General features: G+C 42.2%; 1 protein-coding gene across 3 annotated transcripts in view; it reads right to left on the reverse strand.

The window, feature by feature from the left end:
- Positions 1-27,789, reverse strand: part of ASCC1 (activating signal cointegrator 1 complex subunit 1) — a 140,414-nt gene that overhangs the window by 103,464 nt on the left and 9,161 nt on the right. For all 3 annotated transcript variants that reach the window (XM_058188271.1, XM_058188270.1, XM_058188273.1), the window contains exons 3-5: positions 24,831-24,930; positions 20,993-21,090; positions 18,337-18,515 (exon numbers count right to left, since the gene is read on the reverse strand). In XM_058188271.1, coding sequence (XP_058044254.1) covers positions 18,337-18,515; positions 20,993-21,090; positions 24,831-24,930 — 377 coding nt within the window. The remainder of the gene's footprint in view (positions 1-18,336; positions 18,516-20,992; positions 21,091-24,830; positions 24,931-27,789) is intronic.

Consider the following 27,789-nt stretch of genomic DNA (forward strand, 5'->3'; position numbering starts at 1 on the left):
GCAGTTGCCTTTAAAATAAAAGCAATCCACGCGGGCTAGACAGGGAGAGTCAAAGGGCTGCAGGTGGCCTAGGTCAGGGGTCTGCAAACTTGGCTCTTTTAAGACTTGTGGACTTCAACTTCCAGAGTTCCTCAGCCAGCAACTCTGGGAGTTGAAGTCCACAAGTCTTAAAAGAGCCAAGTTTGCAGACCCCTGGCCTAGTGGGTTACAAAATACCCAGGTCTGATCTAGGCTCTAGCAATAAAACACTCAAAAAATCAAAAGATCAAGAGTGGGCTCTCAAAAAAAAAATGTTTTATACCTCATGGGTATTGAGGACTAGTAGCCTCCACGGCTATAATAGAGGAGTCTTTTGAGGACATACTCAGTTTCAAAGAATTCTATAATACAGTATTGACATTCATCAAGATTCTAATCTTATTGTAGACAAATCCAGTTGAGAATAAAAAAGGGGTGAGGAAAATCTAGGAAAGGAAGAAAAACCTTGTAGCAATTGGAATCAAGATAAAAAATGGAAATTGGGCAAAATATAATAAAACAAGGAGGAAGAAAGCTGATTAAATGAACTTCTGGAAGAGACATCCCTGTTTTGCAGACTTTCACTCTCTCCCTAAAACTGAAACTCTAATCTACTTCAAAAAGTAAATTAAAAAAAAATCTGTGCTTCAAAATTTGATGTATAATAAAAGAATTGTCCTCTGGATGTTTATCTAATTGCTGTGAAGACTGCTGTTGTATTTCAATCTCAGTATGAGTTTCAGATCTTTTCTCAGATAATTAACAGCAATATCAGGATCATAAAAATGTTCTCATTCATCCAGAGATAAATAAAATTGGCAGGATGAAGAAAAGTTTTAATAGGGTGAAATTATTTGTGCTTTTTAACTACTTTGGAAAGCAAACCCGAAAAATACATTACTTTTTTTCCCCATCTGCCATATTCTAGAGAAATTCATTTACTGAAGAGGTGCAAAATGTTATACTGAATAGATTTCTTGAGAATTCTCAACTGGATTTGTCTATAATAAGATTAGAATCTTTTTTTAAAAAAAAAGTTTTTTATTTTTTAACAAACACACACAAACAAACAAACAAACAAACATTTTTTCTGAACAGAGTATTGGCCAGGTTCCAAATTTATACAACTTTTGGCTATCTTCCAACACACTTTATACGTTTCACTTTTTGCTATAATATTCTTTCTCTCTAATTCTTATTTTCTTTTCTTTATTTCTATTTTATAACTAGTCTTACCCGTTGCCCTATATTCTAATCCTTAATCAGTTTCTTTTTTCCTTTTTTCCTTCTCTCATTACTTCCTCCAAATTAAACCCTTTAGTTTCAAATCATGTTTCTATAATTTGACCCTAACTCTAGATCATCCTATTCAACTAATTTCCCATTATGCCCTTTTCATCTCATAATATAGTTTGAAGTATTTTCCCTAAATTCCCTTATTCTAATCACAAAAATTGATATTCATACAATTTTAGTTATACAACTTATCTAACATTTAGATCATTCATTTCCATTGCTTTTGGAACTGAGTTAATCTTCACAATATAATATAATTTCAAATATTTTAAACTAGATCTCATATTTGCAATTAAAAACATTTCATATAATATTCATACACACACACATCTTCATAATAAACCACAATCAAAAAGAAAACTTAATTAATCATTGTAGATTAATAAGATTAGAATCCTGATGAATGTCAATACTGTATCACAGAATTCTTTGAAACTGAGTATGTCCCCAAAAGACTCCTCTATTATAGCCATGGAGGCTACTAGTCCTCAAGGACTAGTAGCCACGAGGCTTAAAACATTTGACAAATTGATTATTAAGTACTTAATATGATTTTTCTTTTTCCTTGGGTCTTTCCTGTACCATGGGAAATTTCTTTAGATTTCTATATATAATGTCATCGTTTTTATTACAGAACATTACAAGGACAAAGATTTTTCTACAGATAAATTTTATAACAGGGGAAAAAATGATGTTCATTATAAATACATTTTGGCTGTTAGAAATCAGAAAGCTCCACCATTCCAATGCATTCAATAACCATCAACAATTAATTGAGGCAGTGCCTTAAAAACTAATTAGATAGTAATTATTTGGATCAGATTTACTGTTTTTTTTTCTGAGAACTAGCCATAGATTTGTTTCTTGTAAATCCAGACATTTGATCAGAGCACGTAACACAACTACTTAATTTATTACATAATTTTTAAGAAATCAAGCTTTACATCTGTGTTGTAATTGACCTACATTTTTCAATTAACACCTGGAAGAGGGGCTTGCTTAGACATGCTTGCTTTACCTTTTTACTCTCAGGAGATAACAAGCTCTCTGCTCTAACCTCAATTAGATAATTATTTCTCGCTTTTGTCTTGGCAGGAAGTGGGTGCCTGCTAGGCACTTAATCCTCATTAATATGTAAGCTTCCCTAAACAGAGAAACTCTGGAGGATGGAGAAGGAAAAAGAAAGTTTCAGGGCTATAAAACATCTGCCCAAACGAAAGCGACCTCTTTGCAAGTCAAATTCCAGAGACCATCACCATGAAGAAACAGCCCCTGGCGCTGTAAGTAATGAAATGGAGACACTTCAAATAAATAAGGTGTTTTGTTTCTGGCAACCTCCTCCTGCTGCTTCGGCATCCATCTTGCAAAATCTAAATTAGCTAGCAACCCCAAGAATTGCTCCAAAAAAATTAGACATTTACCCTCACATTCAACACGTTGCAAAATGCTGTTACGACAGCATGCTCTTCAACAGCAAAGATTTCTAAATAAGATCCGGGTTCTCCCAAAAACCCATTTTCCATTTTCTTTAATAACGGTTTATAATCTCGCTGTCATTTCCCCAGTGAATTTCTTTCAGAACTTAAATCAGATCCAATATGTTCCTAGCTATTATGGGTAATTCCCAATTGACTCACTTGGAAAGCCTCATCATATTAATCCTTAATAGCCTCAAAATCCCTATTGGTTTTTTTTTTCCTAAAAAAGAATACTATACATCTTATTGCTTAAATGAGCTGCAATAAACAAAAGCACCATGATCTGCTTCTAACAGAGTAACAGACCATGGATGTCTTCTAGTCCAACCCACTGCTCAAGCAGGAAATCCTATACCATTTCAGACAAATCTCTTCTTAAAAATATCGAGTGTTGGAGCATTCATAACTTCTGGAGGCAAGTTGTTCCACTCATTAATTGTTCTTAACTGTCACAATTTTTTTCTTTAGTTCTAGATTGCTTCTCTCCTTGATTAGTTTCCATCCATTACTTCTTGTCCCGCCTTTAGGTGCTTTGGAGAATAGGCTGACCCCCACTTCTTTGTGGCAGCCCCTGAGATATTGGAACATTGGTATCATGTCACCCCTAGCATACCCAATTTCTGCAACTGTTCTTTGTAGGGTTTAGCCTCCAGTCCCCAATATATGTTTTTTATACTTTAAACTTGTCAATAAACCCCTCACTTAATTTCAGTACCATAATCCTTTGCACTTGTATAGAAAACTAGCTGATAACCCAGCGTTGCCTGGGTATCCCCAATCCCCTTTACCAGAGGGCGCCCCCTTGTGGAGTACTGTGAAGCTATTACCATGGCAATTCCACTGTGCTGTACAGTAGAAGCCATTTTAAGGCACAACAGGCTGTATCTTAACAGAACTTGAATCCAAAATGCACACTCATAATTCATTCCTTTTCATTTCAGCAGCCCAGGCGTTCCAGAGTTATGCTGGAATTCAGACACACACAGCCATTTATAGATAGATGGATAGATGGATGGATGGATGGATGGATGGATGGATAGATAGATAGATAGATAGATAGATAGATAGATAGATAGATAGATAGATAGATAGATAGATAGATAGATAGCCTAGAGTTGCTTTGAAATGAGATGGGTGGATAAATAAATAAATAAATACATTTTAACTCCAGATTCGTCAGAAGTGTTTCTTCCCAGTCAATAATCAATTCCGCTCCATCTATAATTTCTGTGAATTTCTAATTTATGAGGGTTTTTAAAAATCCAAATATTAGTCCTTGCTATCTAGCTAACTCTTTTAATTTGATCCTGGGTTTTATTTTATTTTTTTGTATCAAATATAGATAAGAAATTCTTTTCCAGATTAATTCATACAGATTGTGGAAGGCATATTTTAAAGGCTTTTGGTTGAATTTGCAGGAAATTTTTGCTTTAAGATACTAAAAATGTGTTCTTTAAAGATATTGGAGAGTATCTAATTCTGTAAGCTCAATGAAATTAGTATCTATCTCTGGAACACGTTGCAAATCAATCTTTCTGTCACACACAACATTCTAGGAACATCTCCTATGATTTCTTTTTTGTTTCCTGCTTCTAAATGTAGAATTTACCAAACAGGTAAATTAATGTTGGTTAAAGTTATAGGTAGCTTAATTCTAGTACATTCTAGTATTAATTCTAGTACAGGGGTCTGCAAACTTGGTTCTTTTAAGACTTGTGGACTTCAACTCCCAGAGTTCCTCAGCCAGTAAAGCAAAGCTGGCTGGGGAACTCTGGGAGTTGAAGTCCACAAGTCTTAAAAGAGCCAAGTTTGCAGACCCCTGTTTTAGTACAATGTACATTCCAAGAAGGGAAGTTATTTGGGCAAAAGAGGAATGAATTGAAGGGAATTTCTAAGAGTGAATCTCTCAACAAGATTATTTAAATCCATCATTTAAATGGTTTGGTTCTGCAACCCAACAAGAAAGACACAGACTTCAGAGGATAATTAGAACTGCAGAAAAAATAATTGCTACCAACCTGCCTTCCATTGAGGACCTGTATACTACACGAATCAAGAAGAGGGCCGTGAAAATATTTACAGATCCCTCACATCCAGGACATAAACTGTTTCAACTCCTACCCTCAAAACGACGCTATAGAGCACTGCACAACAGAACAACTAGACACAAGAACAGTTTTTCCCCGAAGGCCATCACTCTGCTAAACAAATAATTCCCTCAACACTGTCAAACTATTTACTAAATCTGCACTACTATTAATCTTCTCATAGTTCCCATCACTAATCTCTTTCCACTTATGACTGTATGACTGTAACTTTGTTGCTGGCAATTCTTATGATTTATATTAATATATTGACCATCAATTGTGTTGTAAATGTTGTACCTTGATGAACGTATCTTTTCTTTTACGTACACTGAGAGCATATGCACCAAGACAAATTCCTTGTGTGTCCAATCACACTTGGCCAATAAAAATTCTATTCTATTCTATTCTATTCATCACAGTTCACTTGTGATTGGGGATCCTGTAATCCCATGCTCGCCCAACCTACAGGTGATTATAATTACTAGTTTTTCACTGATTCACGGGCAAAGGTGCTTTTTCAAGAAGGAACTGAACTTTCTTTGTTTTCCCTTGAAGACATTTAGCTTCTCATCCAAGAAGCTTCTTCAGTTCTGACTGTCAGAAAGGAAGAAGCTTCTCGGATGAGAAGTGACATGTCTTCAAGGAAAAACAAAGGCAATCCAGTTCCAGTGGTGAAATGTAAAATTTGTTACTACCGGTTCTGTGGGCATGGCTTGGTGGGGGGATAATGTGACTGGGTGGGCATGGCCAAGTTTTGTTTTTTTTTACTTTTAAAAGCATTTTTTCTAAAACCTCTTCAGCCGAGTGGGGGGCAGGGATTTTTGCTACCGGTTCTCCGAACCACCCACCACCATCGCTACCAGATCAGGTGATCCGGTCCGAACCAGGAGTTTTCACCCCTGTCCAATTCCCTCTTGAAAAAACACCATTGGGAGAACCATGACTGAGAATCTCCAAAGATATTTACTGATTTAAGAGCAGAGACAAACAAACTGCATGCAAAACGTACCACTATTTTTCACTTAATGTTAAATTAATAACGCAAACCACAATCAATAAAAAATATCTTCAGAGTTCTCTTTAGTGACGGGACAGCATAATTTCTTTCAGAGGGAAGCTCCAAATACACTGAGCTACAACTGCAAAGGACTTCCAACTGATTCATGCCTACCTTACCCTTTTACTGGCAGACCAATTATGTAAGGAACCCATACTGCCAAGGCAGCAGATAAGCAGAGTCTACATTATCCCAATCAATAAGCAATGGTTTTTTTTTTTATTCCTCAGCCTTCAGCCCGCCAAATCAATTGTGTTGGCTGACTGGATGGCTGGTTCCTTAAACTCTGAAAACTGCTAACTGAGAAGTTCTGTGTAGATCTTTCTCCCTTCTCAAATGGGTTGAAAATGCCCTCAACCCCATAAGCAACTCCTTAAGCATTAAAAAGAGAGGCACAAATTCAGATTAGTTTATCCTATACCCCACAACGGCTAAGTAAAAGGCTCTGAAAAGTTCACAAACAGGGCTTGAAAGCTGTTGTGGTCCGCCAGCAGCCTGTGGAGCTGGCAACGGAGTCGGTTAGCGATGAGGCTGAGTTGGGCCCAAGGCCATCGGGGAGTGAGATTCCAGAGCCTCCAGACACTGACAGTAGTGAGGCAGAGGAACAGGAGGAGCCTGTTCCTAGTGCACCCATGAGAAGAGCTGCCAGAAGGCAAGAGCAGCTCAAGCAAAGAGGACGACTCGGGAGTAGGGCCAAGAGATGATTGGCCCCTCCCATAAGGCTTAAAACAGACCAGCAATGGCGTTTGGGCTTTGCCAGAAAACAACTTTGGTAGCTTCGTCTTCTTGCATTTTTTTTTGTATCAGTGACTTCTGAACGTTTGCCAAGAAAGGCCTTTGGCAGTTTGTCTAATTGGACCAAGGTTCGCGATAGGACTGAGGAATTTGTGTTGGGAGGAATTTGCTTTAATTTAATTGAACTACATTGGAAATGAAGTAATTCTCAGCTGTTCGAATAGTTTGCTTTTTCACTGACTGAGTTTGTTTCCTACTACCTACTCGGGCCTGGGTCACAACAAAAGCAAACATGTTTCTCTCAATGTTGTTCTTGAACAAACTTCTTGAGAAATGGGCAATCATATAGGTCATGGGTGTCAAACTCACATCATCATATCGTCACGTGACGTATTGTGACTTTCCCCCCCTTCACTAAACCAGGGGTGGGCGTGGCCAGTGTGTGATGCATCCAGCCTGCGGGCCGGGAGTTTGACACCCCTGATATAGGTAGTCCTCTACTTATGACCAGTTGAAGTTAAGGTGGACTCTCCAAAAGGTACCTGGTTTTGAAGTTCTGATGTTGCAGCCTTCCCCAACGTAATCATGTGACTGCATTTTAGGTGCCTGGCAACCGGCCCACATTCACAAAAAACAGCCAATAGCGCACACAATGAGCTTGCTTAATGACTATGGTATTCGTTTAACAGCCACCATAAAAAGGGTCATTAAAATCCGGTCCGGTTACACGGAGACCTGCTTTGCAACCATCTTAACTCCCAGGATCAATTATAGTTGTAACTCAAGGACTACCTATATAAATTTGATTAATAAATAAATAAATTCGAAGATAGAGTGCCTCTAATCGTGGGGGCGTTATATTTTTAGCATGGCAGGCCTTCCACGAAGACACGGTTTTCTCTTTTTGGGGTACTGAGTGATCGACTCAAGGTGCAAACATGCATTTTTTTCTAGATACAGATAGTCCTTAACTTATGACCACAACTGAGCACAAAATTTCTGTTCTTAAGCAAGACATTTGTTCAGTAAGATCTGCCCCATTTTATGACCTTTCTTGCCACCATTGTTCACTGAATCACTGCAGTTGTTACTACAGTTGTTAAACGAACTGGCTTTCCCATTCACTTTGCTTGTTGGGAGGTTGCAAAAGGTGATCACAAGACCCTGGGACACTGCAACCGTCATAAATGCATGCCACGCCCTAATTTTGACTCTGTGACCACGGGGATGCTGTGTGAAACGGTCATCAGTCACTTTTTTCCGGCGCCATTGTAACTTCAAGCGGTCACTAAATGAACGGTTGTAAGTGGAGGATGGACTGCCACGTCTGAGCGATAACCTTTCTGTTTCAGGCAGATGTTTGATTTGCTTTCTTGCCCACTTAACGGGAGCTGAATTCACCCTCCCTTTCATTTTGATTAATTAGGATTTGCAATGGCTGTTATGCTATTGGTGTTAAGGTAACCTGCAACATTAACTTTTTTAGAATAGAATAGAACAGAATTTTATTGGCCAAGTGTGATTGGACACACAAGGAATTTGTCTTGGTGTCTACGCTCTCAGTGTACATAAAAGAAAAGATACCTTCATCAAGGTACAACACTTACAACACTTAATGATAGTCATAGGGTACAAATAAGCAATCAAGAAACAATCAATATCAGTATAAATCGTAAGGATACAAGCAACAAAGCTACAGTCATACAGTCATAGGTGGAAAGAGATGGATGATGGGAACGATGAGAGTATTAATAGTAGTGCAGGTTTAGCAAATAGTTTGACAGTGTTGAGGGAATTATTTGTTTAGCAGAGGGATGGTGTTCGAGAAAAAACTGTTCTTGTGTCTAATTATTCTGGTGTGCAGTGCCCTATAGATAGTTTTGAGGGTAGGAGTTGAAACAGTTTATGTCCTGGATGTGAGGGGTCTATAAATATTTTCACAGCCCTCTTTTTGACCCCTGCAGTATACAGGTTCTCAATGGAAGGCAGGTTGGTAGCAATTGTTTTTTTCTGCAGTTCTAATGATCCTCTGAAGTCTGTGTCTGTCTTGTTGGGTTGCAGAACCAAACCAGACAGTTATAGAGGTGCAGATGACAGACTCAATAATTCCTCTGTAGAACTGGATCAGCAGCTCCTTGGGCAGTTTGAGCTTTCTGAGTTGGTGCAGTTGTTCCACTGAGAAAGAGAAGTGGTCATCTTATTAACAACAAGAAGGGAAAATTAATGTGTCTATACTAGTGTCTGAGCTCCGCACACTTCACAGACAGATGCTTACCTAATGTAAAAGCTTTGGATGGTCTGATTTTTACATTTTTAATGCCAGCTTCATCACTGTCATGACAAAGTGAAAAAGAAAGGGAAAAGTGGGGCGGAGTTATTCTCATACATACATACATACATATATATATATATACAGTATACATATATATATATACATATATATTTAAACCAGCGGCTACAGCAGTACAATGGAGGGGAGCAATGGTTACCATGGTAACCACTCTAGTCTGAGGCAATGATACCGCATCATTATTCAACAACAACCCAAATGCTAATTTCGGCACCTGAAATTTGTGTGCTTGCTGATCTGCATTTCTGATTGCTATTCAGTTATATCTGAAGAGAGAGCAGTCATTAATAGGTTGCTCAATTCTGAAGCTCAAAAGAGCAGCACGAATGGTTAGCTGCGCCCGGCAGCAGATATATTTTCAGGTTCCTTGGAACATCCTACAAACTTCCCTGCTGTTTTGCGTTAGCTCTAATAATATATCCTTATTGGGCTGCAGTGCATAGATTTTTCCAAGACTCCTGGGTTTTTTGGAGCATCCTGCAGTGAAGATGATGGGGGCTAAGAAGAGCAGGGCTGACTATGAAAGATAGACCCAAAGGCAGAGGAGAAATGCTCCCGGTTCCGACCGGATCACCCGATCTGGTAGCGATGGCGGCGGGTGGTTCGGAGAACCGGTAGCAAAAATCCCTGACCCACCCCCACGCCCACCTGAGCCGCGCGATCATCAGAGGATTTTTTTTACTTTTAAAATCATTTTTTCTTCGGCTCAGCTGGGATCGTCAGAACCCTTTAAAAGCATTTTTTCTGCAACCTCTTCGGCCGAAGAGATTGTAGAAAAAATGCTTTTAAAAGGCTCCTCTGGAGATCCCAGCTGAGTTGCCTGATCATCAGAGGCTTTTAAAAGCATTTTTTACAACCTCTTCGGCCGAAGAGGTTGTAGAAAAAATGCTTTTAAAAGTAAAAAGAAAAAAAAGAGTTGGCCACGCCCACCCAGTCACATTACCCCAACCAAGCCACGCCCACAGAACTGGTAGTAACAAATTTTACATTTCACCCCTGCCCAACGGAGATGGGAGCCTCAAGCAAGCAACCAAGCTGTACATCATCAATCCAACTAGAGCTAAGCGGAAAGTAAATCATGTATTTCCTAGTCACAAGTTTCTTTTCCATAAAAAGTAGGCTTTTGTAATGACATAATCCATCTGCTGGCCAGTTTGGGGGAATCCAACAGAAACTCCTTAGAACAGGGGTGTCAAACTCAAGGCCCGGGGGTTGGATCCGGCCCTTGGGGTGCTTAGTTCTGGCCTGTGGGGTACTTAGATCTGGCTCATGAGGCTGCCCTGGAAACAGCGAAGGACCAGCCTGCAGTGGCTCTGTCAGCAAAAAATGGTGCTTGGGAGGGCTGCATGAGGCTCTCCCGAGCTCAGTTTTCACTGGCGGGGGTTGCAGGAGCTCAGGAGCCAGTTTTCACTGGCAAAGTGCTCAGACCACCACAGACGCCCCCAACACGAGTGGCGTCAAACTGGCCACAACCACCCCAACCCCCCAAGGTCAAACACAATCCTGATGCGGGCCTCAATGAAATAAAGTTTAACACCCCTGACTTAGAAACACCGTAAACACGCATGCGCGTAACCAAATTTATTTTTTAAAGTAAAAACATGTATTACAGGTAGTTGTCCACTTACGACTGGTCGCTTAGCGAATGTTCTAAGTTACAATGGACCTCTCTTGAGGTATTTAAGACACAGATTGAAAGTTACAACGGTCAGGGTCCCTCCCCGCCTTCATGTAACCACAGTTGGAGTGCTCAACAACTGGGCCAAAATTATAGCTATCTGCAGCATCCTCCAGTCACGTGACTGCCTTTTACAAGAGTTTTTGCCAAAAACCGGCTTTTACTGCTGGTGCTGAGCGTGCTGAGTCCATATAGCCAGAGGGCTAGCAGAAGCCAGCAATGCTGGCTAGAAAAACCCTTTTACTCTACTGTTCACCATGTGCCAAACTGAGACTCCAATAAAGAGACCCATTCAACTCACAGTGTGGCCTCTGCTTTTGCTGGCTTGGTTTGGAACCATGACAGATGTACATAATTCATAACTGTCTTCCTGATTATTATTATTATTTTTGGTGTAGATTTTGGGAAACAGAACCTATTCTATCACTACTGTTGTATGTACATTGAGAGCTTACGCACCGGAAACAAATTCTTTGTGTGGCTAATCACATTTGGCCAATAAAGAATTCTATTCTATTCTATATACATAAACAAAAAAATAAATTTAAAATAAATCAAGGCCCAATGCATAATTACACCACTTATTTTAACCCAAATCTGATTATATATAGAAAGTAAATTTTATCCTTGAAGGAATAGTGACACTTTGGGAACGTCTAAGAGAGGCTCAATATACCCGTACTTTTCGGAGTACAAAACGCACTTCCCTCACCCCAAAAAAAGTGGGTGGAAATGTCTCTGCATCTTATACAGCAAATATTGCCAAAGCCCCGCCCACCCGCTTGCCCCCACCATTCGGCCTCTGCCTCCCAGCAATTTACCTCCTTGCAGCAAACAGCAAACAGCGTGGTCAGCTTCAGCACAGCCGATCCCCGCCGCCTGGAATGGGCCAACGATGCACTGAAGCCAAAAATGGGATGCGCAGAGTCTGAAAATGGAGAGCATGGAGGTGGCGATAGGTGACAGCACCAACGGGGCCAATGGCGGTCCCCACAGCCAGGAACAGCTGATAGGCGGTATTCCGAGAGGCAGATCCAACCGCCAGTCAGCTGCTCGTGCTAAATCAGGCTGTGCTGAAGCTGACCAGGCTGTTTTCTGCTTGCTGCAAGGAGGCAAACTGCTAGGAGACAGAGGCAGATTTTTTTTTTCTTGATTTCCTCCCCAAAAGCTAAGTGCATCTTATACTTCAGAGCGTCTTATAGTTCCGAAAAATACGGTATATTCTTCCTCCACCCCTCTTCACAGATATGCCAAAGAATTTGAATAGAATCGATCTGGGCAAGCAGGTAAGATCCTTTTTTAAGGAAGGCATTCTCTATTGAGAGATTGAACTGGACTCTTTTTTTTTTTTTTTTAATTTGAATTTATATCCCGCCCTTCTCCGAAGACTCAGGGTGGCTTACATTGTGTTAAGCAATAGTCTCATCCATTTGTATATTATATACAAAGTCAACTTTTATTACCCCCAACAATCTGGGTCCTCATTTTACCTACCTTATAAAGGATGGAAGGCTGAGTCAACTTTGGGCCTGGTGGGACTTGAACTTGCAGTAATTGCAAGCAGCTGTGTTAATAACAGACTGCATTACTCTGTTGAGCCACCAGAGGCTCTTAACGTGGAGCCTCTCTTGATTATAAAGGCTTTGTTTGCACTTCTTTCTAATTACCCTAAAAGCACTGCACTGCTTTATGGCTTTTAACTGAAGGTTTTTATTGAGCTACCTTGCATTTAGATTACTCTATTTTTAAATTAATTTTTATCTTACGGTAATTTGACAAAAAGCCTGAATGCAGTCAAAGAATATGGGGGGAGAAATAATCGTCACTGAAACTGAAAATTAAGATCTCTGAGAAGGTCTCAAGTTTTTTAATGCCCTCACTGATAAGAATACAAAGTGCCAAAAATTACAGGTAGCCCTTGATTTATGACGAGTCCTTTGGGAGATAGGGCGGTATACAAATACGAATAATAAATAAATAAATAAATTTAACAATCCCCACTCAAAGCTATAATGGTTTGCAAAGCACTTCTGGCTGTTGTAAAACACTGCATTGACCCCCACCCACTCCCTTGCAGTCCAGGGACCTTATTTCAGGCACTTGGCAACTGGTTCACATTTATGACCAATTGCCCAGTGTCCCACCATGATGTCTTCACAGCCACATTTGTTTAAGTCGGGCTTCCCAACAGTGGTGGGTTTCAAAAATTTTTATTACCGGTTCTGTGGGTGTGGCTTGGTGGGCGTGGCATGGCTTGGTAGGCGTAGTTTGGTGGGCGTTGGCAAGGGAAGAATACTGTAAAATCTCCATTCTGTCCCCACTCCAGGGGAAGATTACTGCAAAATCCCCATTTCCTCCCGATCAGCTGGGACTTGGGAGGCAGAGAACAGATGGGGGTGAGGCCAGTCAGAATCTTTACTACCGGTTCTCCAAACTACTCAAAATTTCCGCTACTGGTTCTCCAGAACTGGTCAGAACCTGCTGAAACCCACCTCTGCTCCCCAACCCATGGTCTGTGGACCGGCATCAGGCAACAGGCCACAGCGTGCCAGAAACCGGACCATGCAAATAAGCGAAACCCCATCCACAGGATGTGTTCTGTTTCCCTCCCCCCAATACTCCCAGCAAAGAGTCAGTCAGAGGCCTTCTTTTCTCCTTTTATTTACATAGATAGATGTCCTGGCCACGTCTACCCACGGGCCTGCCAAGTTTCTGGAGATAACGAGGAAATTATAGATAAGGCCAGAATTACTTACGAATATATTCTTCCCTCCATTGATACAGTTTGCCCGCGCAAATTCATTGCTTTGTCCAAGACAAAAAACCAGGAAGTCCCGCCTCCTATTTATAGTTTCTGCAGATGTCACTGCATGACAATTATGACTTGGCTTTATCCCAATGCTGCTTCTGCTGCGCGCGCCGGTCACGCCTGCGCAGTCTTGCATCACTCCAAAACTGTTCTTGGGGCATTGCCAAATCAGAAGAAGGCTCCAGAGAATCAGGTCTTGCCGGCCCCTCCTCCTCCCTTTGAGTGGGTGCCAGGGAGGGAAAGGGCTCAAGAGAAGCAGGGCTTGCCAGGTCTTCTCCCTCACTTTCTGAATCATCCAAGTCCAGGAGTCCGGGTCCAGGAACCTGGGTCACAACAGGATGCAGGCAGCATATGCAAGGAATGCTGCGGGTCCCATCCCCAAGGGAGATACACCTGGTGCGACCCAGAAGAAGGGCCTTCTCCATGGTGGCCCCCTCTCTCTGGAACATCAACCCCCCAGAGATTAGAACAACCCTCACTCTAATACTCTTCTGGAAGGCGCTAACTCTTCTGCTGTTACCTCATGCCTCCCACCGTCCCGTATGCTCTCACAGAGAGGGACTTCTCAAGGTGCCGTCCGCCAAACAATGTCGGCTGGCGGCCTCCAGGGGAAGATCCTTCTCTGTGGGGGCTCCTACTCTTTGGAATGAACTTCCCCCTGGTTTACGCTAAATACCTGACCTTCGGACCTTTCGCCGCGAATTGAAAACATATTTGTTTATTCGCGCGGGGCTAGCTTAAACTTTTTAAACTGTTTAGTTTCTAAATTTTAAATTCTATTTATATTTTAAATTGGGGTTTTCAGATTTTAATTATTTTAATTTTTCAGCCAATTGTGTAATAAGTTTTTTAATTTAGTTTTTAATATTGTATATTGTGTATGTTTTTAGCCTGGCTGTACACCACCCTGAGTCCTTTGGGAGAAGGGCGGTCTAGAAATTCAATAAATAATAATAATAATAATAATAAAGACCTGGTTCTGCCGGTGGGCCTGGGGAACCCAGAGTGGGATGGAGCCCATTAAATGACTCATGTGATCTGCTGTCGCCAGGACGGGTGCATGTGTGTGATTTTATTATATTATACTATATTAATTTATTTGATTCTTTTTATTAGTTTTATTGTTTAAAAATGGAGTTTTATATTCTGTAAGCCGCCTTGAGTCGCCACGGGTGAATAGGCGGCAATATAAATTAATTAAATAATTAATTAAATGAATAAATATGAAACCACTCCCGCTCAGGTCCACGGAAAAACCTCTCTCCAAGGAATCAGTCCCTGGTCCCCAAAAGGTTGGGAGCTGCTGGCTTAAGGTGCTTAACAGACTTTTGTCCATCTCTGAAAAAGATTAAGAGGAATTCTCTGTATATCCTTCATGCCAGTTTACCTTGTTTATTTTTTATTTCCAATATTAACTGGGATCATATATATATCCACGCTAGAGAAAGATGAAGGACTAGATTTCCTTATTGGCAAATACAGATTGTTGTAAGGCTACAAATGCAGGGGAAGTTAAAAGTCCACTCTAGTTTCTTTAATCAACTAGTCACTATCTTATAATAGAAACAAAGAAGCTGCTTCTAAAGCTGTCTGTCGTGTCCCACTCCTCCGCTGACGGCCGGGTCAGGGAAATCCGAATCAGGCTTGCCTCTGCAGCTCTGCCAAAGTCCTAGCAAAGTCCTCAAGGCAGGCAGGAGACCAGAAAGTGACTTCAGCAAGATATGTTCGACTTTGCCTGACTCAGAGAATGCCAGAAAGCAGATCCTTTATATAGGCCATGGGGTGTGGCTCCATGACTCAGCACTTATCCAGGCCTGCCCCTCCCTTCCTTCTGACTCCGCCGCCTATCAATTCTTCTGAAGCGAGGGTCACTCCAGTCGGCAGCTGTTGGTAATTGACCTCCCGCAGGCTCATATGCTGTGGGGGAGGGGGAGGGGTCTAGTTGCTCCGTTTGCCTGGGCATGGAGCCAGGGCTGGGGCCGGGAGGTGCTTCCTCCTCCTCAGCCTGTCTGGGCATGGAGCCAGGGCTGGGGCCGGGAGGTGCTTCCTCCTCCTCAGCCTGTCTGGGCATGGAGCCAGGGCTGGGGCCGGGAGGCATACTAGGACATTCCTCAGCGTTCGGAAGCAGATAAGAAGGCCCCGGCTGCGGTGAGAGTGGGCAAGACACAACATTGTCTCTTTTAAGTCCTCCAGCCAATCTTAATTCTCATTTCCTCACAAGGCTGTTAAATCTACTGACAGTGGTTCTCAACCTTTTCTTTACCACGGACCAAGATGTCAGATGTCCCACAGCACTAAAGGTGGCAGGCCTGAAGATCCAATGCAGATGGCTTCCAGGCCTGACACATGGCCGCGGACCGCCAAGACTCAAGATCGAAAGCACTAGACTATATCAAACCTTTGCAGACTTCCTGTGGTGACATTACGCCCCCCACCCCTACCCCATGGTCTGCAGAAGACCACAGACTGAGAACCACTGTACTAAGTTGGAATGGGACAACTTGCTGCGGTCAACTCATCATGGCCAATTCGCCACTGGCCAACTTGCTACTGGCCAACACGCCAAGGGACAAATCGCCACAGCCAACTCACCACAGGACCACTCACCATGGGATATTATTATTATTATTATTATTTATTGTATTTGTATACCGCCCATCTCCCGAAGGACTCAGGGCGGTTAACAGCCAATAAAACAACAGAAAACATATAATACATATAAAACAGCAAAAAGAATAGACAATTAAATTCAGTTGATGCCTTAAAACTTTTAAATACAAATTTAAAACCCCATTTAAACCCCTGATTTAAAAACCCCAATTTAAAACTACGTTCAAGCTAGTCCTGCTCTTCGAAACAGCAAAGTTTTCAGCTCGCGGCGGAAGGACCTGAGATCGGGGAGTTGACGAAGCCCCAGAGGGAGCTCGTTCCAGAGGGTAGGGGCCCCCACAGAGAAGGCCCTCCCCCTGGAGGTCGCCAGCCGACATAGTTTAGCTGACGGTATCCGGAGGAGGCCCTCTCTGTGAGAGCGCACTGGTCGGTGAGAGGCTAATGATGGCAGTAGGCGGTCCCGTAAATATCCCGGCCCTAGGCCATGGAGTTACACTAATATAAAAAAAAAAATAGCAGAATAGAATCATTCAAGAAAGGATGCCAAATTGAAATCTGAATGACAAAAATTAAAATAATGTTTAACTATTTTAAATAATTAAATTGAATTGTTGAATTGCCCTGTGGCAAGTTGGCCATGGTGAATTGTTCTGCAGTGAGCTGGCTGTGGCGAGTTGGCTGTAGTAAATTGGCTGTGGCGAGTTGTCATACACCCGTACTAAGACATAAAGGAGGAATATAAGCCTATGTTTTTTTCAAGGGTCCTTAGGTGCTAGGACCATGAAGTACAGGGCATGAGAGTGATAATCATGCAACTTGCCCAGAGGAATCCTGTTTGCCTCTGATATTATCGGAGTATTTTTCGGAGTATAAGACGCACTGGAGTATAAGACGCACCTTAGTTTTTGGGGAGGAAAATAAGAAAAAGCTGACTGACAGGTGGATCGGCCTCCCGGAACACCATCCAATCAGCTGTTCCCAGAGGTGAATTTTAGCAACAGGTTCCTTGGTTGTGAGCTCTGTGCCTTGCTTTTTTTTTCTGCCTCTGAAAGCCTCCAAAACAGAACCTCAGAAAAAAAGCCTCTGAAGCTCTGTTTGGGAGCTTCTTTTCTGAAGCTCTATTTCAGGGCTTTTTTTCTGAAGCTTCTTTCAGCCTCTGAACCCTCCATTTGAGAAGCTGGGCAGGGCTACATTCGGAGTATAAGACGCACCCAGATTTTTCACCCTACTCCAAAAAATATGGTAGATTGGCCCCAACCCTGGCAGCCTTTCAGAAGATCTTAAGACATGGTTGGGTTCCTGAGCATGGAGTTAGAAGGTTGGTGGTTAGTCTATGCCGTTTATACTGGTTTGGTCTCTTGGCTGCTATGTTTTTTGATGGCCTTTACACTGTTTTTATTGCTGCTCTAAGCTATCCAGAGATGGGTAGCTATATAAATAGAAGAAAACAACCAATCAACAAAGAAATAAAGCATTCCACAATAGTGTATGTTGGGTCTTCCGGTCAATCTTGACTCCTGAGGATTATCTAGAAAAGTCTTTGCAATTTTTTTTCTTTTCAATCTAGTTGCCACTGCCTCTTTCCTAAAACTGACCCTACATTACCCAGCTGGCTTTGTGCTTAAAAAGAGCAGTGGTGGCGCAGTGGTTAGAATGCAGTATTTGATTCCCACTGGCACATGGTCAGTAAAATGAAGACCCAGACTGTTGGGGGGCAGTATGCTGACTCTGTAAATCATTTAGAGAGGACTGTAAAGCACCATGAAGCAGTATATAAGTCTAAGTGCTATTGCTATTAAGGTAAAACTAGAACTGTCTCCCAATCTCTAGCCAGGTGTTTTAATCACTACACTGAATTAACTCTCCGCCTCATATTATCCTTGTCTTAATGAGTTAATTTTCTGCTGTTTATTGTCAAGGAGTTAAACACACACAATCCAGGAGATGTCATCATCATCAAAGGCTCTCGTGGAAGCAAAATAATTATCGGCACTTCCATTATGGTTCACCTTTCCCCATATATTCTCATTCCAAAATGAAAACAGATATGAGGATTGAGAGAAAGTGAAAATTCTGAGCAAGCGAGATAGGAACAAGAAACAATATGCCAAACAAGACTTCTTAAAATGTTATTTTCTGTTTCGTAACGATCTTGACAGGAAAGTTTAGTTATTTTTTGTCTAGCCCACTGTTTCCAAATATTAAAACGAAAACTTACATGGGAACATTTCTCCAACACTTCCTCTTTGAATTGTAAAAACTTTGCTTGGATTGCAGGCTGGTTGAGTGCAAATGATAGAAAATGTGTGAAGGGCTGTTTTTTACGAAAGCTTTCAATGAGAACATCGATTCGTGTCCGTGCTGAAATAACACCACTCCGATGTTGTCCTGTGATCACTGAAAAGCAAGGAAAATAATAGGACAGGATAAATGCTAATGTGCTTCAATTTCGCTCCAAAAATCTAAGAATAGCAGGCAGGCAACAGCAGGTAAGTCCTTGTTGTACTCATAACCCAATTAGCAAGATGGCTGCTAACTTGACAAAAAACAACATAGGCATGGAGCGAGCTTTTCTCCAGGAAGGAGTAAGTCGTTAGAGAAGAGAATGTCACTTTTTGATCGTCATATTCCAACATTGTTTGATCTATGCCAGGGGTCTCCAACCTTGGGAACTTTAAGACTTGTGGACTTCAACTCCCAGAACTCTGAGAGTTGAAGTCCTCAAGTCTTAAAGTTGCCAAGGTTGGGAGACCCTTAATCTATGCTCTGTGTTTCCAACAAGAGATTTAAGAGGGCGTATGTACTGTTCGCTCCTGATCCTTTCCTGTTAATTGTATGATTACATTGCTTTAGATGTGTACAAAAGCAAAGTTTATTTTCTTGAAATCCCTTCCTCTCCAATCTCTCTGCTCTGGGGGGGGGGTGTAAAGTGAGGTAAAGGAAAGATTGCCTTCAGCTTGCCTTTTTTTCTCCCACTCTCTTGCAAAGCGGAGAGATTGGAGAGGAAGAGATTTCAAGAGAATATTGTAAGCAGTAGGCACAGCTTGTCAAACAGTTCCCAGGCCTGGGTTGCCAGTGTGAACAACATTGCTTTTGATGTATATTAAGAGCAAACTCTTTGGAAATCCCTTCCTCCCCAATCTCTCTGCTTTGCGAGAAGAAAAAAAAGAAAGACCACAGGGCAATATTGACGGCAATCGAGATCACATCACTGCCAGGCACTATGGAAGTTGTAAATTGGCTGTAAAGTTTTTTAAAAAAAATTTAGAACTGTGTAAAACAGTGATGGCAAACCTTTTAAGCACTGAGTGCCTAAACTGTGTGAGTGCATGCCCAAACTGAAAGGTGCGCGTGAACGTGCACATGCGCATACCTGCATGAACATGTGCATGCGCAGACACGCACGAACATGCACGCATGCGCAGCAGAGACCAGACCACCATCTGGCTGGCGGGAGGCAGGGCATCCCAACACCGGCAGCGCAAGAGGTAAGCTCTTTTTCTTTCGTGAGCTTCTGTTTTGTCGTTTGCAGGGAAACAGAAGCTCACGAAAGAAACGCCACGGAGATCTGACCTGGGACGACGACACGTGTGCCAGCAGAGAGGGCTCTGCGTGCCACCTGTGGCACGCGTGCCATAGGTTCACCATCACGGGTCTATAACTTTGAATGATTGCTAAATGAATGGTTGGTATGTGGATTCTTTTGGGTGGAATGTTATCTTAAATCGGAGGGTTTTTTTTTATATGTGACTATAGTAGACTGGGGGTAGGAAAAAGAAGTGAAAAAGGGATAATAATTACTGCAAGTAAATTAAGGATTTTGGGAAGTAGAGGATGCACATTGGATGACAGCTGTTTCATTGTCATTAAGATTCCTTCTTCTATGAAATGAAAAACTGCCTCTGTTTATGGATCTCATGGAATGGAAAACAAATCCTCTTTTCTTTAATTTCCCTTTTGTAGCTCATCTCATATATGGTAAAATAAAATATTCTTTTCACATATTGTGCTTCCCTGAAAATATGACCTACCCAGTGGTGGGTTTCAAATATTTTTACTATGGGTTCTGTGGGCGTGGCATGGCTTGGTGGGCGTGGCAGGGGAAGGATACTCTAAAATCTCCATTCCCTCCCCAATCTAGGGGAAGGTTACTGCAAAATCCCCATTTCCTCCCTATCAGCTGGGACTTGGGAGACAGAGAATAGTTGGGAGTGGGTCAGACAGAATTTTTACTACTGGTTCTCCGAACTACTCAAAACTTCCGCTACTGGTTCTCCAGAACTGCTCAGAACCTACTGAAACCCACCTCTGGACCTACCCCGAAAGTAAGTCCTAGCTTGATTTTTTTATACATGCGCCCAACCCCAAAAATAAGCCCTAATTAAGCACTCCAGGGTACATGGGTAAAAATTAATCTAGGGTAGGGATGGTGGGGTGGAGCTACCCTACTATTTATCTTCAGACAGTTGCAGCAAACCTCACACACCCTGACACCTGCCTTGCTGGACCATTTTTTCTGCAGCCGCCAAGGCTTTCCTGAAGGCCTCCGCAGACAATAACAGAGCTCCAGATCGATCCAGAGCTCTGTTATCAGCTGCAGAGGCCTTCAAGAAAGCCTTGCTGGCCGAAAAAGTTCCTGAAGGACTCTGATAGCAAAAAGGTGGCTGCGGCCGATGCACACAAGTAAGGTGAGTCAGTGGATGACATCCTCCTCCCAAAAATAAGACCTAATGTCTTTTTTCAGTGGCCAAAAAATATAAGACAGAGTCTTTATTTTTTGGGGAAACACGGTAGTATATATTATTTCTTAGTTTTATGTAACCTGTGTATGAAAACTCAGAAGTGTATTCATTTTTGTAAGCTCAAAATCTTACCGATTTCTCCTTCTACCCCTGGCTTGGGAATGCTGATGGAGGTTCGTGTTTCTGTCTCCAGTTTTTTCCTGGTTTCTCCTTTCTTTCCTATTATATACCTGTAAAAAAATATTGAGTGGGATTAGGAAGAAATAATAAGGGGCCTCTGGTGGCTCTACAGACTAATGCAGTCTGTTATTAACACAGCTGCTTGCAATTACTGCAAGTTCAAGTCCCACCAGGCCCAAGGTTGACTCAGCCTTCCATCCTTTATAAGGTAGGTAAAATGAGGACCCAGATTGTTGGGGGCAATAAAAGTTGACTTTGTATATAATATGCAAATGGATGAGACTATTGCTTAACACAATGTAAGCCGCCCTGAGTCTTCGGAGAAGGGCGGGATATAAATTCAAATAAATTTTTTTTAAAAAAAGGAGCTAAGGTTAAAAAGCTTCCATTAGTTTTAAATTATTTCCTGTGTCATAAAAATAACTGTTCTCTCTTGTTATGGAATGAAAGAGCTTAATAGGCACAATAGTTCTCACAACATCCAAATCCTTGGGAGACAAAATGTAGTTTGTGACAGGCAGTCATTACGTTAAATTCAAGCTTTAGGAATTATTTTATACCATTATTTATTAGTTGGTAGCTGAAGCATGTGGAGGGGTTTTTTTTCCCCTTCCACCAATTAGAGGAAATAGAAGTAAAGCCAGGGAATGCTGTAATTGATTATGTGCTGGTTGTAAAATTGATAGACTCCATAAATTTAGCAATGTGGATTTAGTGGCATGGCATATTGGCAGCAGCTTCAGAAAAAACAACAACGAAAAGAGGAAACAAACCAACAAACATAAAGCAATATGAGAAATGTAGTCTTGGATGGGCCTGCGGTCTTGCATAGGCCCAGTGAGGGATCCTATTTGAAATCAAACCAATCTGGAAGCCAAAATTGCGCATTGAGGGCGACTTGTTTATCTCCGCAACAACTGTGAGGCAGATGAGGTGGAAAGGAAAACGGGCAGACAGGAAACTGGTTGGGGAAAAGAAATAGGTGGTTGCGGTTCATTTCCTCCATTCCTCTCAGGTTCGCTGACCACTTTTTTGGTACCATTTTACTGAGTATGTGGGAGAAAAAAACGGTGTGTGTATGTGAGAAAATGCTTCGTTAAGACTTGGCTTTATTGTCTTAATGAAACCAGGGAGTTAATAAAAAAAATTCTTTGTGCGCTGTCTTGGCATGTTGTGTGATTGCTTGTCCTCAATCTCACTGAAAGATGCGCATGGATATTTCCCATGTAAACTCTTGACTGTTGACCAAGGCTGTGTCTTCTGTAGTCTCAAGCTACCCATCCCCAAACGGTGGTCGCTGTGAGGGGACTTTGGAGAGCGATGCAAGGAAAGACGGATAGATTGTAAGTGTATTGTAACAAGCTTTCATTGTAACGCTCATAATCATCCAGAAAGAACTCAAAAGAACCACAGTGAGAAACGACAGCCAAAATAAAAAAAAAAGCTACGTCAAATTAAGCAGTCTAAATTGAGCCGAGGTGGCGCAGGGGTTAGATTGCAGTACTGCAGGCTACTTCAGCTGATTGCTAGCTGCAGTTCGGCAGTTCAAATCTCACCAGGCTCAAGGTTGACTCAGCCTTCTATCCTTCTGAGGTAGATAAAATGAGGACCCAGATTGTTGGAGGCAAGATGCTGACTCTGTAAACCTCTTAGAGAGGGCTGTAAAAGCATTATGAAGTGGTATATAAGTCTAAGTGCTATTGCTATTGCTAAGTGGTTTGGAACAAAGGCCAAACCAAACAAGCCAAAGCATTAAAAAAAAAGTTATAATACACTTACGTTAAAATCAGCCATTTAAGCTTTTTGTTGTTAATTCTCTCATAGAATTTAGCTTTTATTATAAATATTATAAATTTTATTATAAAAGTCAATCTCATTGAGCTTAAATGGACACCAGAAGATGGTAGAGGTCAGGAAGGCCTGGAGGAACGTTGTCCATGGAGTAGTTGCAATGGGTCGGACACGAATTCGCAACTAACAACAAATTCTCTTATAAAACAACATAAAAATGTGATGCTAAATGCGTTTTAGGCTGCAATCCTATTATCCTTTTCCTAAATGTAAGCCACACTGAATGCTGTGGCTGTACTCCATAAAATAACAAAATTTCCAATATTGTAACTTGATTAGAAATAAGCAAACTTGCTAGCACTTCCTACCTGATCACTCTCCCAGGGCTTCCCCACCATACAAAAGCGGCCAAATATCATCATTACATACAAACCAGGGCTGGAAGCTACGATTAACACATTTTTAAAAACAAACAAATCAGGAAAGTTGGTTTAGCTGCTCCATATGGGCAGAAAAGGTAACAGAAAACGGCATGCTGGTTGTTTGTGGGTACGCAAGAACTTGGCTTTACTGTGACGTGCAGCGCTCTCAATGGAACTCACTTAAGTGATAAGTATAGAACTGGAGCAGGGGTATCAAACTCAAGGCCCGTGGGCTTAATCTGGCCTGCGGGGTGCTTAGATCTGGCCCGCTGCACCCACTCCCCCCCCCCGGGCCCTGTTTTTGGCCTGGACAGCCTCCTGCAGCCCTCTACCAGCTCGGGGGGGGGGGGGCGTGTGCAGAAGGAGAAATGTTTCCCCTTTTGCATTTGAGCATGCTAGGAGGGGCAGGAAAGAAGAAAGGGAAAGAGGAAGGACAAAGAAAGAGAGTAAGGAAGGAAAAATAAGGAAAGAAGGAAAAGAAGAAGAAAGAGGAAGGAAGGAAGGAAGGAAGGAAGGAAGGAAGGAAGGAAGGAAGGAAGGAAGGAAGGAAGGAAGGACAGACGGAAGGAGTGGTGAAAACCAAATTTTTTTACTACCGGTTCTGTGGGCGTGGCTTGGTGGGTGTAGTGTGGCTTGGTGGGCGTGGCAAGGGAAGGATACTGCAAAATCTCCATTCCCACCCTACTCTGGAGCCAGCCAGAGGTGGTATTTAACTGGTTCTCTGAACTACTCAAAATTTCCACTACCAGTTCTCTGAATTGCTCAAAATTTCTGCTACCATTTCTCCAGAACCTTTCAGAACCTGCTGGATTTCACCTCTGGAAGGAAGGAAGGAAGGAAGGAAGGAAGGAAGGAAGGAAGGAAGGAAGGAAGGATGGGATGGATGGATTATAATGAGAATGAGGGTCTCAGGGAAGTCCTGCCTTCGCTCTTGGCTACCACAGATGCCCTGACACGAGTCCCATGTCACTCTCGCCATGGCCATCCCCCACCCCCCAGCCCTCCAAGGTCAAACATAACCCTGATGCGGCCCTCAATGAAATCGAGTTTGACACCCCTGAACTGGAATCATTCAGAACATTCCCTTATGGAACATTTAGAACTTGAAATGGCCCGTTCACACCTGAAAATGAGCTATACCAACACAAAAGTCTTTTGAAGCAGTCCTATAATACTAGCAACTCATTCCAGGCTTGCAACATTTCCCACATCCCTACGTAAGCAACAGCACTAGCAATAACATTAGACTTACATACTGCTCCATAGTGTTTTACAGCCTTCTCTAAGCGCTTTACAATGTCAGCATCTTGACCCCAACAATCTGGGTCCTCTTTTTACTGACCTCAGAAGGATGGAAGGCTGAGTCAACCTTGAGCCGGTCAGAATCGAACTCCTGGCAGTGAGCAGTGAGTTAGCCTGCAGTACTGCATTCTAACCACTGCGCTGCCAGGGCGCTACGAGATTGAATTGTTAGCCTTTATCACCTTTGCATAGGTAGAGAAGTGATTTCTGTCAACATTAGAGCAGGAGATACCCATCTGCATGCAGTTCTTGTGATCATATTCCCTCAAACTCACTTATATAGTGGACTAGGAACGTCCATAGCACATTGGTATCCTCTTTCTGTCTCTTCTACTGCAAATGCGTCACAGGGTTCGTCTGAGCCATCTCCAAGACCTATAAAAACATGAGCCGATAATACATCATTTACCAAGATAGTCCAGTTGTTGTTGTTGTTGTTGTTGTTATTATTATTATTATTATTATTATTATTATTATTATTATTATTATTATTATTTGAATTTATATCCCGCCCTTCTCCGAAGACTCAGGGCGGTTTACATTGTGTTAAGCAATAGTCTCATCCATTTGTATATTATATACAAAGTCAACTTTTATTGCCCCCAACAATCCGGGTCCTCATTTTACCTACCTTATAAAGGATGGAAGGCTGAGTCAACCTTGGGCCTGGTAGGACTTGAACTTGCAGTAATTGCAAGCAGCTGTGTTAATAACAGACTGCATTAGTCTGTAGAGCCACCAAAGGCTATCTCATTTCTCAGATAATTAAAGTAAAAAAAAACCTCAGTTAAGGGGATGGGATAGAGCAGGGCAGGGGTGAAATGCTCCCGGTTCGGACCAGATCGACCGATCCGGTAGTGATGGTGGCGGGTGATTCGGAGAACCGGTAGCAAAAATCCCTGCCTCCCCCCTCATGCCCAGCTGAGCCGTGCGATCATCAGAGGGTTGTTGTTGTTTTTTACTTTTAAAAGCATTTTTTCTTCGGCTGATTGATTTTAAAAGTAAAAAAAAAGCCTCTGATAATCAGGCAGCTCAGCTGGGATCGTCAGAAACCTTTAAAAGCATTTTTTCTACAATCTCTTCAGCCGAAGAGGCTGTTAAAAATGCTTTTAAAAGGCTCCTCTGGCGATCCCAGCTGAGTTGCCTGATCATCAGAGGCTTTTAAAAGCATTTTTTTTTACAACCTCAGAGGTTGTAGAAAAAATACTTTTAAAAGTAAAAAAAAAAAAAAGTTCACCAGGCCCACCCAGTCACATTACCTCCCCATCAAGCCACGCCCACAGAACCGGTAGTAACAAATTTTAAATTTCACCCTTGGAGCAGGGGTGTCAAACTCAAAGCCCGCAGGTTGCATCCAGCCTAAGAGGTGCTTAAATCTGGCCCATAGGGCCAGCCTGGAAATAGCAAAGGACAGGCCTGCTGTGCCTCTGGCAGCCAAAACGGGGTGTGGGGGGCGTGTGCGGCCCCTCCACACCCTGTTTTGGCCGGCAGGATGCTGCAGGAAGCTGTCCAGGCCAAAAATGGGGCGGGGCGCTCGCCTGGCCCCATGCCCCATTTTGGCCGACAGAATGTTGCAGGAGGCCGTCCAGGCCAAAAACAGGGCACAGAGGTGTGTCTGCATCCAGTTTGACACCCCTGGGATAGAGGGAACTTCTACCAACCTTGTTTCGTGAACCTCTTTTTAAAGCCATCATACAGACATTTTAGTCTTGCAGGCATTTCAATAAGCAGCTGCTGTAGTGAATCAAACAGTGTTTTGTTTTAATCTGCTTTTGAGTACGAGCTGCAAAATAACTCTGTGGGAAACTTTTCAGTGGATTCTGCCACTGATGCAGATGTCTATTTAAGAAAGCATAAAAGAAGAGAGGCTACAGATGCAGCCTCTGAAAGCTGACGGTTGGAAGCAAAGTGACTCTCATTGTCATAGTCAGTATTCTCAGCTGAAAAAGAACACATAGCAATTATTCTTTTCTGCCAACCAGAAAAAAAAAATCATCTTCCAAACTGCATATGTGAAAACTGATCTACGTTAATTCAATAGCAATTCAGCAGATAAGTTGAGGGGAAATAACTTTTCCTTATTATATAATGTATTTCTAAAACACTTGACAATTTACAGAATGTGGGCGGTAGTCTTGCAATTAAATAGATAGATAGATAGATAGATAGATAGATAGATAGATAGATAGATAGATAGACAGACAGACAGACAGACAGACAGACAGACAGACAGACAGACAGACAGACAAGGTTAATAATCCTTATTTTAATATTCTGCCAGCCTGTGAAATTAAGTATACTGTTAGGAGAGTTCATATTCTCTCTCTTACATCGATATGTAGAATGAACAATCTCTTGGCCTTTATGTCATTTTTCCGGATTTGCTACCATAGTTTAGATAGAAATTTTATTGATTCTTCTCTTATCTGTCATCTCCTTAAGATGTTCCATCAATTCATGAAGTCTTTTGATTTGGTAACGAATGCAGTGCTGATATAGGTTCTACCACATCTCATGACCTAAAATGGACACCAAAAAAGCACAACAAAGAATATTCTTTCTGCGCCACCACAGAAAGCTCAAACTGCCCAAGGAGCTGCTGATACATTCTACAGAGGAATTATTGAGTCTGTCATCTGCACCTCTATAACTGTCTGGTTTGGTTCCGCAACCCAACAAGACAGACACAGACTTCAGAGGATAATTAGAACTGCAGAAAAAACAATTACTACCAACCTGCCTTCCATTGAGGACCTGTATACTGCATGAGTCAAAAAGAGGGCTGTGAAAATATTTACAGACCCCTCACATCCTGGACATAAACTGTTTCAACTCCTACCCTCAAAACGACACTACAGAGCACCACACACCAGAACAACTAGACACAAGAACAGTTTTTTCCCGAACGCCATCACTCTGCTAAACAAATAATTCCCTCAACACTGTCAAATTAGTTCCTAAGTCTGCATTACTATTAATCTTCTCATCGTTCCTATCACCCATCTCCTCCCACTTATGACTGTATGACTGTAACCTTGTTGCTGGTATCTGTTGTGTCTTGCCCGCTCTCACAGCAGCCGGGGCCTTCTTATCTGCTCCCGAACACGGAGGAATGTATGCCTCCCGGCCCCAGTCCTGGCTCCATGCCCAGACAAGCTGAAGAGGAGGGGGCACCTCCCGGTCCCAGCCCTGGCTCCATGCCCAAGCAGGCTGCAGAGGAGGGAGCACCCCCCG

This window comes from Ahaetulla prasina, chromosome 6 (genome assembly GCF_028640845.1).
Source record: "Ahaetulla prasina isolate Xishuangbanna chromosome 6, ASM2864084v1, whole genome shotgun sequence".
Taxonomy (NCBI): domain Eukaryota; kingdom Metazoa; phylum Chordata; class Lepidosauria; order Squamata; family Colubridae; genus Ahaetulla; species Ahaetulla prasina.